The sequence below is a fragment of the Pleuronectes platessa genome, chromosome 18, assembly GCF_947347685.1.
Source record: "Pleuronectes platessa chromosome 18, fPlePla1.1, whole genome shotgun sequence".
Taxonomy (NCBI): Eukaryota; Metazoa; Chordata; class Actinopteri; order Pleuronectiformes; family Pleuronectidae; genus Pleuronectes; species Pleuronectes platessa.
Window position 1 is genome coordinate 1,619,593 of NC_070643.1, and position 13,811 is coordinate 1,633,403.

At 41.3% G+C, this 13,811-nt stretch overlaps 1 protein-coding gene across 2 annotated transcripts; it reads right to left on the reverse strand.

Annotated features, from left to right (window-relative positions):
- Positions 1–1,601: 1,601 nt before the first annotated feature.
- On the reverse strand, positions 1,602–12,507 carry mgat1b (alpha-1,3-mannosyl-glycoprotein 2-beta-N-acetylglucosaminyltransferase b). Of its 2 annotated transcripts, XM_053446726.1 has the most exons (4): positions 12,178–12,507; positions 10,482–10,584; positions 7,970–9,224; positions 1,602–5,271 (listed from the first exon to the last, which is right to left on the reverse strand). In XM_053446726.1, the coding sequence occupies exons 3-4, from the start codon at positions 8,837–8,839 to the stop codon at positions 4,570–4,572; spliced, it is 1,572 nt and encodes a 523-aa protein (XP_053302701.1). In that variant the 5' UTR covers positions 8,840–9,224; positions 10,482–10,584; positions 12,178–12,507; the 3' UTR covers positions 1,602–4,569. The 2 variants fall into 2 exon arrangements, with proteins under 2 accessions (XP_053302701.1, XP_053302700.1); XM_053446725.1 differs by lacking the exon at positions 10,482–10,584 and having other exon boundaries at positions 12,178–12,501.
- Between the last annotated feature and the right edge of the window lie 1,304 nt (positions 12,508–13,811).

The window sequence follows — 13,811 nt, forward strand, 5'->3', positions numbered from 1 at the left end:
AGCATACATTTTCACTCAACCCAACATGTATGTGTGGCCCCCCCACATCCAACCGATGACTTGCAGGAGTTAACCATCTGATACCATTCACTAGTAGCCTGGATGCCAGACGAACTTAGCCCCGCCCACAACATTTGAGGTCGGGAAGTTCGGTCTGGAGTCGCTCCGTTGGGGAGAGATTATGCCCGGTTCGAAATCGACCGGACCAATCAGATTGTCAGGGCGGGCTTTATACGATGATTGACAGATGATCAACGGTAACGTAATCAACTACCTCATCAAAGAGCGCTTGGGTTGACTTTGTTTTCCACAAACATGCCTGCCGCTGGAGAGCTGAGATGTGTAGATGCTGCCATTGAGTCTGTTTTAGGAGACATCGACAGCGCATTCATTTTGAAAGAAGAACAGAGAAACGTGATCAAGGCATTTGTAGATCGAAAAGATGTTTTTGCCGTCCTTCCTACGTAACTGTCCCACGGGATTCGGAAAAAGTTTAATCTATCAGCTGTTGTGGAGCTGTAATCCTAAACGGAGAACTTGTTCGTACGTGCATTCACCTTTACTGTAACTGACTGCTACACCTGCCACTTTATGCATACTGTTTTATTCCGTTATTTTGTGTTGGGCTTATTTTTTTTTACACTTAGCGACTCTCCTCGCATAAATACCTGCAGTTTAAGGAGCGGACCATGTTAATAGATGCACCAGATCCCTCGCTTGCGGACCAGTGCAATAAGACACCTGCCGCACAGCGCCGGCACAAGGATAGGAGCAAGAACAACGACCGGACGCGGGCTGTGCGGCATTTCTCAAAAACTATAGTTTAACACCCCTCGCAAGCGGAACGAGGTAAGGAAGCTGGTCCCATTTACTTTGCCGCAGGTAGCGCGGAACGGGAGTCGCTGTCACGTTAATGCATCAGACTTGTCTAGTGGTGATTTGTTTGTTTATTGTATTTTAACGTTTGTGTTTGGTTTTATGGATTAAAATATCGTATACTTAATGTCATTCCAGTTTTATGGTGTATTTACGGCTACGATGAAGTGAACAATAAAGAGCCGTGTGCCATCATTAGAGAAACTCTGCGTCATGTTCGGGGGGGGGGGGGGGGGGGGGGGGGGCTGTTACATTAACTGTTTCTCTAAAAAAAATGTACAACCCCGGCAAAAATCGTTTTGACTGATCTTCTACTTCTTCCAGCGTGCGTGCAGTTGAGTTCTGTTGACAACAACTATGCGTCGCTTTACATACGTCACATACTACGTTGCTCTGATTGGTTGTAGGTCTATCCAATTGAGCAAAGAGGAATTTTATTTCCTGGTTCGGTTGAAACACGCCCCATAATCACAGCCCAATGGAGCGGTATCAGACTCACATTCTGACTAGAATTGTGAGTATGACAACGTCAGGCTAATTCACTAATTAATATTACCGCCAAATTTGGTGAGAATACATTAGTATATACACATTATTTCCAGGCACGCAAGCACACACACCTTATTCGGCACCAGGTTGCTGTGATTATTGTTTTCAACAGACAAAGATTGACAATTTCACAGCTTAATTACTTCTGTCAATGAAAGAGTGACTCCTTTAACATGTTGACAAATATCAAAATAGTTGATTTTATTTATACTGTGTTCAAGTTATAAACACATCAGGCAGTGGTTTTACACATCACCATACAGACATGGGACTCAATCAATCTTGTTGATAATCTCCCGAAGCTAATTACAGTACAGTGATAATCATTTCTCGGCCTTCCTGTTGCAGAAACAATTAAAAATCAAACAATCATTGGTTTTTCAACAAACCTAATCTGACCAAACCATGGATTGGATGTCATGTAGTTACAACTTTCCCCACATCAGGGCTCCAGGGCGATCATCAATCAAATGTCCGACTCAGTGATGTCTGAATCTTATTTGTAGCTTGGCAAACTTGTTAGAACTTCAAGTTCTTAATAGTTAAATCATTTTAAAACCGCTTTCCCATTTTAGTTTCTTCCTTCATATTAATATATTTCCTTCAACATATTTAGACACCAAGTTTATCCATCCAAAAAGAGGTGTGGTTACATAAGCTTCTGAAATCCAAAGCAGCTGAAGTATAAATATTGTATTTCCTCCAGCAAACATTTCATGGAATTTAAACTGGGCTGCTCTTAAACATAAGACATATAAAGAAATCCAAAGAGCTTCATCCAAATATGAAAAATTTTACCTTAAAGCCTAAGTATGCTTCAAACAATATGTTGATGGTGTCATCTAGTGCTGTCTGCAAACCTTTCACAGCAGAATTGAAGGAGCTGTGTTCGATAATTTCTGCAACTTTCTGAAACTGACGAGAATCAATCACACCCATGTTACACAGTGACTGGAAAGGAACTGGGATGTGTGAAGCCGCTCCCCAAGCTTTCTTCACACAGCTATTGTCACTTTCTAAAATGAAACTGTATATTTTATGTTGTCATATTCATTTGTACAAATAATTGGGTCAAGACTACATAGACACAGTATTTCTCACCTGTCCTCGAGTGGGGTCCTTAAAAAAAAAATAGTCGTAAAACTTTTAACTTTATATATAAATGTCAAATGTTCAACTTGACTTGAAGCATACCAAGGCTTTAATACAATAAGATCATATGTCTCCTTTGATTTAATGTTGTCATCACACTGCTTTCAAAGCCATGTTCATTAACTGATCTAAGGCAACATCCATACTAATGCATATTAGTCTTAAAGCAACTATTTAGTATAGTAAGAGCAACAATTTAGCTTTTCTTGGAATGGCAGCTTAAGCGCAAGCAATTCTTTCCATTACTGCTGGTAGTCCATTCAAGTTTAAGATTCAATCAAGAAGCAAATCATTGTTTCAAAATGCCTATTCTAGCCCCAACAGACTAAAACACAGGAGCCTGGAGTTTTTTTAATCAAAACCGGGCCTGTTTTGAAAGGTGTTCATTTTTAGAGGCTTAAACACTCGTGAATCTTTCAAAACAAGTAATATTAATGTGGACGTAGCCTGAGAAGAGCAGTGCTGATAATTTGAGAAAAACTCCTTCCTTGGTGCTCCCACACTGTTAAACATATGTTACTTGTCCTGTAGCAAAAATTACCAGGACCATTTTATTATGGAGTATCATTCAGATTTTCTTCTTGCAATCTGGCATCTTAATTTACTTCAATGTATTACTTACTACCAATAGCTCCAAAGGTTTCCTCTAGTAATGCCACTGTAGCCCTGATTCAGGACCATATCACACATCACAGTCCAGTAAATATCTCCTGGAACTCAGACATCTCAAGTCACTGAGCACTTACAGATTGTTTTATGCGCTCACCTGATGGTAGGTGGTCCTCTAAACAATCTGTAAGTTAGGGGAAAATGACACAGGTAGCTGTAAAGCAACAAAACTATGGTTTACTTAAAATGTCTCTATAATTAGTCAATACAAATCACGTACAGTCAAAGATGGCTCAAGATGTCGTCCTCGCAGTGCTTTTGGTGCTTATAGCTAAATTACAGAACAAATTGTATAATTTGTCTGCAGTTCTTAGCACTCAGTTAGTTAAAAAGATAATGTAGGGTTTGAACCCTAACCCTTTCAATAGAGGAGACCCTGGGTTAGGGTTAGGGTTAGGGTTAACCCCTTGGTCAGACCAAATCATTGTACTGAATATTTTGCTTCCATCTGACCTTGTTCATCCCCATCTTCGTTTTCTTAGAATCTGCTGAGCAGACACCCTTCCCGACAGACTTTATGAGTTGCTCAGTGAGTTTGACAGTGATACAGAATGGACAGCATTTTGCAGCTTGTTCATGCTGGATCCACGTTATTGCACTTTGAGGAAGCCTGTCTCCTTAAATGATAACCATCAGGGCTATAGTGACTCAGTTCAGCAGTGGATATGGCCTTTGTTTACCACATAAAACCTGGTAGAAGTTTTTAATTTCCTTTGTACACTCTGTTTCTGATTAGTTTTATAGACTTAAACCAATACCATGACGTAGATAGTTGGGTCAAATTTAACAACTTTCAAAAACATTACACTATTTTTTTTCCTCCAAAGTTGTTTCCTCTAGTGTGTGGAGAAAATCGCTGACTTTGAAACACACTCTCCTTGTTTATGATTCAAAGAATTGTCTGCAACACCCCTCATTTACAGCTGCTGCAAACAGCAACAATGGGATGTTAACCTTACATTTGGCCAATTTTCACAGAAATAAAAATACATAAAACGAAGTGGGCCTATAAATCAAGGCACATTGCCAATAGCTCTTTTGAAACAGTGTTTAAGGGTGGACTCTTCCTAAAAGTTTGAACTCCATGTGAGGTCTGTGTTGCCATGGACCTACTGATCCTGAATGAGCACCCTATTTTAGAACCTACCCTGACAAAGGGGCCAGGGTCAACTCTTGATCTTCCTGATGTGCAGCCCCAGCTGTGATGCTTCAGTCCCTTCTTGAACTACTGCGTCAGCTGATATTCTTTGGTCTCAGAGAGTTCCTCTGAGTAAGGCTGTCTCCCCTCTTCAACCTTTATTCACATTGTATTGAATAAGACTTTCAGCTCCAGCTGATGTCATACTTCATCCATCCCTCTGGTGGAGCCAGGAGCACCCTTCGGCCTCGGTACAGGAAACTGACTACGCCTCTGTAACCTGTACGGGGAACTCCAGATTTCAAGTCATCCATCACCCCCAGATTTCGAGCAAAGACTTTAAAACTGTCACGGCTGGAGTACTGCACTCTGTATGGTCCAGGGTCTCTTAAGCTGCCCCCTTGCTGCAGTTCTTCAATTTTCACCAGTGGTGCACTGTAAATCTCTTTGATAAACTTTTCATCATACTTCTCTTTTAACAAATAAGACAAATCCTGTTTGGTAAAAGGCACAAATTGAGTATTTAGCTTAATATAGCGAAGGTACTGGTCAAAGAATTGACCTAAACTCACGCCTTTACGGCCAAAGGTGATAGTCCGTGAGATTTCTGGGCGGATGCAAGAGCGGTCCTTGCGCTGCTCTGGTTGACGCATCCAGTCATCCCAGAAGGCCAAGGGCCATTTGGGTTCGAGTTCGTCCCACATGTTCTTCAGTAGCATCCAGCCAAGCCCGGGAAAAAAGTCTGTTCTATGGAGGAGACCAGCCTTGGATGGATCCACCAAGGCGTCTCTACCGTTATCGTTCCAGGCAGAAACACACCACAGGGTGGGGTCTGCACGTAAAATTGGGTACAGAGCTTGGAAATACTCAAAGAAATCCGGTGCCACCTGAAGAGAGAAGACAGATGTACAGTGGTGAGACGCTGATTCTTGAGTACAGTGCAATCAAGGAAAGAAAATATTGTGTATGGAAGGCATTCTTAAATTTAACTCTATCTTAATTGTACATTTTAGGTTAATATTGGACTATTTTCATAGTTTGGCTATTATTTATTTAAGTTATAATAAAAACAGGGCTCAAAAGTGTCACCATTTCATTCAAATTTGCGAATAAATTATTATTAATATATCAATATTAAAAGGATGTAATTAAAATAATAAACATGTGATGAGAAGTTGACTAGTTAATTAGAACAATCTTTGGGTGGGGGCTGCCCTAACCCAAAGTATTTCCAAACAGGAATATTTTGTCTGCTCTACACCTTGAACTTCTTTTAATTTTCAGTCAATGAAAGAGACGTTGTTTGACTACCATCCGTCATGCAGTGCATTCAGAACAGCAACACAAAGACTTGCGAGGCAGACAACCACAGTAGTGCAATTAGCCATCAATCAATAAAGTAGTCTGTCTTTTAGTCCGAATTAAATGATTGGTCTGAATACCTGTCTGTCACTAACTGACCAGCCTCTCTGTGAACACCCTGCCTGTGATCTCTCTACGCAAGACCAGAGTCTTACGTCGTAAGAGAAATACACCGCTGAAGAAGCAACGATAGCCAGAAGTTCGTGAGATAATCACAGAAAAGTCTTCCTCTAGCAGTTGTCAGTAAGTACATGTTCACAGAGCATGCAAGATCATTGCTTCCCATCCCGGTCACCACCTTTTCCAGAGACTCTCATCCGGAAAAAGGTTCCGGGTCATCAGGACTAAAACCTCGCGCCATCTGAACAGTTTTTTCCCCATGGCAGTGGGGCTCACAAACAAGCCCCCTGCATCACACTGACTCTGCTGCCCCCCCCTTGCACATAATTCACATAATTTATAATTGATATATTACTGGCACTATCACCAATCTCTGCACCGTAGCACCGCACGTGCCCATAACTCTGTTACTGTATATATTTTGTTCTATATTGTTGTTTTATGTTGAGTGCACCAAAGAACGACACCAAAGCAATTTCCTGTATGTGCAAACATACTTGGCAAATAAAAGAAATCTGATTCTGATGCATTGTAGAAAACTGTAGGACGTTTAGAGGGGAAATGGACACTGTCTTTGTAATTGCAATGTCCCTGGTCGAAATTAACTGTTTTCTTTCTGTTTAAAGAGAGATTAGCCAAACAGAGGGAGTTGGTCTCTGAGTTGTTGGTAAGGAAAAAAGGAAACCATTGCAGAACAGTTACGTAAGTAAACCCAGTTTTTTCCCCACTCACTGACAAAATAATTGCGGTTTTATGGGGCAAAGTTCCTCCCTCGAGCTCTTGGTTGTAGTCAGAATTACTTTGAATTTCCTGTAAGTCATTTCCTGCTGCTCAAGCACTTTTTAACCAGCCATATGTTCACTCTGAGGTTTTTTAAACCACGTCAAGCAGCAGGAGGATTTTTGCAGTTTCACTGGCTGCTCTGTTCAGTGGTAACACATATAATCAAATAATACATTTAAATCGGGTGGGATAACAGCTGCTCATCTTATCGATACATGAGGTTAGCTTCCTCTCCTAAGTAGCAGTTATTGCTGCTTCCCAGGCAGCAAGACAGGACTAAAAAAGCTGTTGCTGCACATTTTGAGAAATCTCTTCAATGTAACAGCTCCAGACACTATTAACCCACATCTGACAGTAAGCCAAATGTAATAACACTTTAAACGTGAAAAGGCCATCTACCTAAAACCTGTCACACCCACCAATGGGAGCCTAGTTTCAACCCTCAGAAGGTTCCTTCATTTTTTCAGTTTTGTTGGAGATCAAACAGCTAACAGTCAAAGCTAGTATATGTGTAAATGTGCAAAAATGAATGCATGGAAAATGAGCAGAATACATACTTGATTAGATGGTAACGCCATAAACACACAGGGTTTTAGTTTAACTCTTTCATTCAATGTAACCATAATTATTACACAGTCACTAGGGGTACAAATATTTGTACCAACTTACTAGGTTACTTAGATACTTCAGGGCATTTAAGTCAAGAGCTTGTTTCATTGAGATCTATTATACTGATCTGTATAATTAGAGGGCAGTTTTAGTTTGACCAGTCAAGTCTGTTGATGTGTGGCTAGATTAAAGGAATAAAGTTCTACATTGAGAATTGGCTAAGGAGTTTACCCAGAGTCTTTCTTTAACACATGGACAACACAGCGGGAGGTTCTCTAAAGATACGTGTTTTTCAGGTGAAAGGTGGAGCAGCCAGGTGCAGCAGGCAGAGGAAGGAAGTGACCTATTAACTCTACTGTGTAGATCACGTGATTTTGTTTGCTTCGCCACAAACTCTCTTGACATCTTCGTCTGTGACTTCTACGTGTATGATACTGCTTTTTCTCTGGGAAATATTTGTTTTTGTATTTTTGCGTCCGTCGCGTTTTAGAAGTAAAGAGAGAGAGGAAGAGGGCGAGTGGAGTCAGGACTGGCTGAACTAAGGAATGAATACATGAAGCCATGAACAAAGATTTCACTCAGTTAAGAAAAGTATTTACTGGAGCGGGTCAGAGACTTCATCTGAATTGTGTTTCTGTGAATGTGTGTATATGTCTGCGAGTAAAGTAATGCATGGTTAAATCAGTAAGGAAAAGGTCTGAGAGCACTCACCTCCAGGTCATCCTCCACTACAACCACAGTAGACTGGGAAAAGGTGTTGAACACTTGGTTGAGTGCCCAGCGATAATGTCTGGCAATTTTGTAGTAGCCCTGGAACTTCTTGTGTTCTGGCCGGACTCTGATGTCCGACAGGTCCGGCTGGCTTATGTGCGTCACTTGATCTCCATATGAGCCAATCACACGAGCAGTCTCGGCATGGCCACAGTCCTGGCTGACAATAATTGGATATAGTTGTGGAGAAGGGCGGTACTGTATCAGTCTATCGAGGCTCCGTTTAACTGTTACCCTGTCACAAGCAATAACTAAAATGGGAATGACAACCTGTGGGCTGGCAACAGAAGTTGGCAAATTACTATTCTCTGCAACATCTTCCTTTATTTCAGTGGCTTGGTGCTGTTCTAACTTAAAGTTTGGGGTTACTGTATAAACAGGCTTCTGTGTTAGTTGTACGTCAGTGTGGGTCTTGTCATCTACACTGGCCTTGACAGGAAGTGGAGGCTTCGATGGCTGGTGGACAACCTCTTCTTTAACTTCTTTTGTATCATCTGTTTGTCTCTTACCAACATCCTTCTGCCGAGCCCACACAGCCCTGTGACTTTCAATCTGCTTCAGTAGCTTTTTCTGCGTCTCAAGTTGGATTTCGACTTCCTCAGCCAGCCGGATCACCTCTCCAGCTAGATTGATCTGGCCTCCTTTCCCTCTGCCCACACCCCACTCCTCCTTTCCTCCTGGTTCGGCTCCTCCACCTTCTCCGGGGCGGCCGATGGGAGGGCGGCCCCAAAGATAAAGTAGAAGCAAAGCATTCCATGCAACAAACAGGAAAGCACCGCATAGTATTAGAGAACCTTTCTTTCGAACCATGGCCCAATGTCACAAGAAAAGGGAAATGAAAAGGCTGCAATAGGGAACAATTGATGGAACCAGAGTGAAAAAAGTACACACAAAGGCAGCAATCTCAGAAGGGTAGGAATTTGATTTCAAGTCACATTGCAATTATTTAAAAATTTTGAATCATCCTCTCTTTTGTCCAGGAGTGTTAAAGTGGGGACTCTTCAGATTGAGATGAATTCACATGATTCTGCTGTGGAATTCAAAATTTCATGAAATTCCAAGGAGACCAGGCAATGAGCAGAGACAGCACTCAAACAAGTTCAGCAAGGGGAGGTTCGAAAGTGGAAAGGGGGAAGTGGGGTCGCTGTGGGTTGAGGGAATATGACTCCTTGGTTGTTATCCTTCCGCCATTATCCTGAAAATAGAGAATGAAAACAAGTGATCAGCAGAATGCATGCAGCTCACTTTCACTTTCTATAATAAAGTCTTACAAGCTGACACTTCATATTCTGTGAACTTGTACAGCTTCTTGTGAACATTTACCACTTGCTTCAATGACTAAAATTGTCTCTAGATGTTTACAGTTCAACAATTAATTACATTTCCGCATTGTACCAGAAGTTAAGTTTCATATTGTTCATTCAACAATCTCTCATTTAACAGGGCTTTCCATAAAGGCCGGGTTGACAACCACACAAATCAACTACTCATTTTAGTCCAGCAAGCTACTTTATAATATTTAATTTGATTTAAATAAAATAGAGTATGAGTCATGTTTGGGCAAAATCAATCAATCAAATCAGCATCATTTTATCAGACAGTCTAAATATTTTGACATGGCAAAATGTAGATACATGACATGATGGAAGTTCACATTCCTGAACAGACACTTTATCTGAGACGCCAAGAGAGGCTTACTGAGAAACAAATTTCAACAAAGGTGTCAGACGTTTAGATGTGCAGAGGAATAAAACAAGGCGGACAATAGGTGTCCTTAAACACTACATTGTGATAACTTCTCCCAACTCTGAAAGCCTACTGTCCCAGACTAGAACATACTCGGGCAAACTTGGTGGTTAGTTCAAAACTATCAAATCCACCGTAACTGAAACTGTAGTGGGCATCACAACCAGCATCAAACTGTATTCATCATAGCTGGACAAGATATTCAAAGACTTGCTATCTGCCACCTACAGATTATACAGTTTATACTAACTCTGGCTTCATCACTAATCCCTCAGTGAGCAATAGTACCTCCTGTACATTCTCATTCGGCTAGTTGTTGAAGAGCAGGGGAGTCAAACTGAACGAAACCGAAGAAAACATTCAAAGTGGAATCATTGTAATAATTGCCAGGGCGGCTGTGGCTGAGGGGTAGAGCGGTCGTCCTCCAACCTGAAGGTCGGCAGTTCAATCCCCAGTCTTTCCCATCTGCATGCTGAAGTGTCCTTGGGCAAGATGCTGAACCCCGAATTGCCCCTCATAGAACAACAAAGTGCTGTTAATAGATGCACTGTATGAATGTGCGTGTGAATGGGTGAATGTAAACTGTACTGTAAAGCGCTTTGAGTGGTCATCCAGACTAGAAAAGCGTTATATAAATACAAAACCAAAACCATATTTAAGAACACAAAAGGCATTTCAGAGACACAAATGTTAAAATCAGATTTACCTAAAATGCTTTCAAGCGGCATTTTCCTGAAACTTTCCGGAAAGGCAGTACGTGTGAATGCAAATATCTGTCAGTTGCTTTGGACAATTTCCTATCCTTTTACCTGCAAGCTCCCACATCATGAGAAAGTCCATATTAGAATACAACAGGAAAATTTCCAGATGCAAGACAGCCAGTTTCACAATGTTTCTGACATGTAACAGGTGCAAAATTGAATAAAGAAGAATAAAAACATCTTAGACAAAAAAAAATGAAATATTGATGCAGTGATGACAGAGGTGAGTGACTGAGTGAAGGGTGTCCCTCTGATTCGTCTAGAGGAGCTGCTCGGAATTAGAAAAGCCTAAACCAATTAGTGCTGATAAATATAGGCTAACAATAATCTTTTAAGGACGGACGTTTGGCTACAGGTAACAGATGCTCTGATTAGTACTGGATCTTGGACTGTGCTTCACTACCCTGATATCTTTCTCCATCAGTTTACAGAAGTACACAGAAAGGTCACATGTTTGATGAGTGACAAATGTGAGAATCAATACGAGTGTGTACAAGTAGCATAATGTTCCAAATGCAATCCAGATCAAGAACAGCACAACATTAAACAAGAGAGACCAAGGAAATAATCACACTTCAGTGTTGAACTATGTTAGCATGCAGCATTTTAGCCTTTTCAAGATAGCAAAGCTTTTCACAGATTAGCTTAGATGATTTGTTTAGATTCTAAACTTTAGAGTTTGGCAAATCTAAACTTCAGTTGATCAGATATGTTAAGACTCAGTTACCTAGTGCACATCTTTGAAGGTCCCTGGTAATTTCACATCATCTTTCTCAACATTTGTTCTTTTTAAAAATGGGTTAATGGAAGATTACACCAGGTCAAATAATTCACCAACCATTATTCCAATGATTAATGGTTCTGTAGATTATGTTTGTCACTCAAAAATGAACCATTTGTATGTAAAATGTCACAAAACAAGTGTACAACTGACTATTTCAGTTTCATGGAAGTGAAATTATGCCTTCATTTGTCTACAGTTCTCAACTGTCATATGAGGACCAACCCTGTCACATGACTCATGCAGCTTGGGGGAAAAGTGGAATCTTTACAGCTTAAACTAACTTTAAATAGATTTATAATGACATACTTTACAGTCACAGGGGGTGTATTCCAAATCCAAGACAAGCAAATGTGCAAATTTTATCGCAATTTTTTAGAGAAGAAATGGGATTTCTTGCAGAACTGTGCTATAAAGCTGCAATGCTCTTTAGTGAGTACTGAACTAATTGTAGGTCACTTTGGATAAATGCATCTGGCGAATAACATGGAACGGAATGTAAACTGATAACTGAATGTATATGCTACCGATCTGTTTTGAAAAGTTTATAGATAGAAATGATCTTGACAAGACAGCAGCAACATGAACACTGTGGCATAATGAAAATCCAAGGTACTGACTCCACCTTTAAAAAAACACAATAACTACTTGCAGACACAATAAAGTTGGGCAACAAACGATCATCTGATGTACTAAAGTATAATTTCTGAGGGAAAGACAATTGACATGGTCACATCCTAACTTCTTAAAGTGAGCATTCAAGTGTCAAGGACAGAAGAAAACCAGACGTATAAAGAATTATGCTTAAACAAGAAGTGAACTCCAAATCAATGAAATATAAAGAATAAAACTAACCATACCTGGACTGGGATCAGCCTACAGATATGCTTGGTCTCCCCTTCAATCCCGGAGTAAATAATGCCGAGCAGACAAATGGAGCTGATAGCTAACAGGAAGAGGGAACTGTTGCTCTTCTTACAAACTGTACCAGCTGAAACTCTATTCTTCTTGACCCCCTCCTCCCTCCGCCAGACAACGTGGAGCTGACTGGTAGGATCTCACCGAGGAGCCTGCGGCACAGACCGACTGAGGCACTGTACCGTCCAGCTTCACGTGACTACACGGTTGAAACGAGGACTGAGAGGCGACGCCTCTAGTCGGCTAACACTTAAATACTGTTTACTTTCAGTTCATGCAAATGTCCACACTGCACTTAGCAAGTTTCTGGTCCACTGAGATGATCCCCAGCTGTTACGCTTCACGTACTTTTTTGAAGGTACCCTGCTAGCTGACACGAAACTACCTTTAGCTCAAAGCACAGGATGTCCCAGGGTGTTAAAAGCAGCACGATCAGAGCCTGTGTTTTGTCATCTATACAACTATATATCAGCATCGGGGATTGAAGCGTTTTATTGGCAAGCTAAGCCCTACTGCTAACATACGGTTGGCTAGCTAGCTAGCTAGCACTGAGGAACAGAAGTGAAGGGTGTTCCATTCAAGAGCCGTACTGAAGAAATACATGGATGTCGCATCTGAAGCTGGTGTAACTCACCTCTCACATGACGGCGTGAACGACATGGTGCTGCTTGCATCGTGGAAGGACACGAGGCTTGCACCGAGCTGCAGGACTCACCGGCTAGCTGACTAGCTAGCTAACGTTAGCTGGTGGAGCCACCCTTAGATTTCCCTCGGTGTCACAATCACAACACATATCTGTGGGTACACAGCGGCTCCACTGCTGCCTGAACCCCGACCTCTGGTTCACATTATCCCCCCAGCTCTGCTCTTTTATCCATCACCAGTGTCTGTTGTTGCGAGCAGGCTACAGTATGTGCTCCGTTACAGACCGTACACTGCCACCGGCATGTGTATTCAGACACTTCGTTCAGAGCCCTTCCTTGTGTCAGGTTCTCATACTCCAGCTGGATCTACCACTGTCTGTCTGATCTGGTGACGGCATTTTTCATTTGCCTACACACAACTACACTTCCGGTTAGCTGATTCCTGTGGGACCGAGTTGAACCGACCTGAGCCGAAATCTCATCCTTACCAATGTCACCTTTCCTATGTCTTTGTATATAGATACATATATGGCCTCACAGTGTAGTAATGACTGAATGGAAGTATTGCTTACCCACTTAGTTACTCATTTAGTGTGACAAAACACCCAGACATAAGCATAGCAATGTAGTATATGCAGTTGAATGTAGTGAGGAATGCACAGACCTGTAGTTTGGGGAAACTAAACAACTCCTTCACAAACACATGGCACAGCACTGCTAGAACTGAATAAACCTCATGGATTTGAGTGGAAACGTCTTCAAGAAACTCAACAAAGTCCAGTTGACCTGTTTTTTAGCAATTGGATATAGCATGACCTGGATGACTGACAATCAACATAATTTTGTGTGTTCTCATCTTAACATAACATTGGTGAAGTCATGAATATGCACTCGATAAGTCCTGATGGAAACAATTTCAGTGGATGGATTTT

What these genes read in the sequence shown, in the direction of transcription:
- mgat1b (XM_053446726.1), bottom strand. Translation starts at nt 8,839, where the DNA reads ATGGTTCGAAAGAAAGGTTCTCTAATACTATGCGGTGCTTTCCTGTTT. An exon ending in TAGTGGAGGATGACCTGGAG is followed by an intron (nt 5,272 to 7,969) that starts GTGAGTGCTCTC and finishes TTCTCTCTTCAG; the next exon opens with GTGGCACCGGATTTCTTTGA.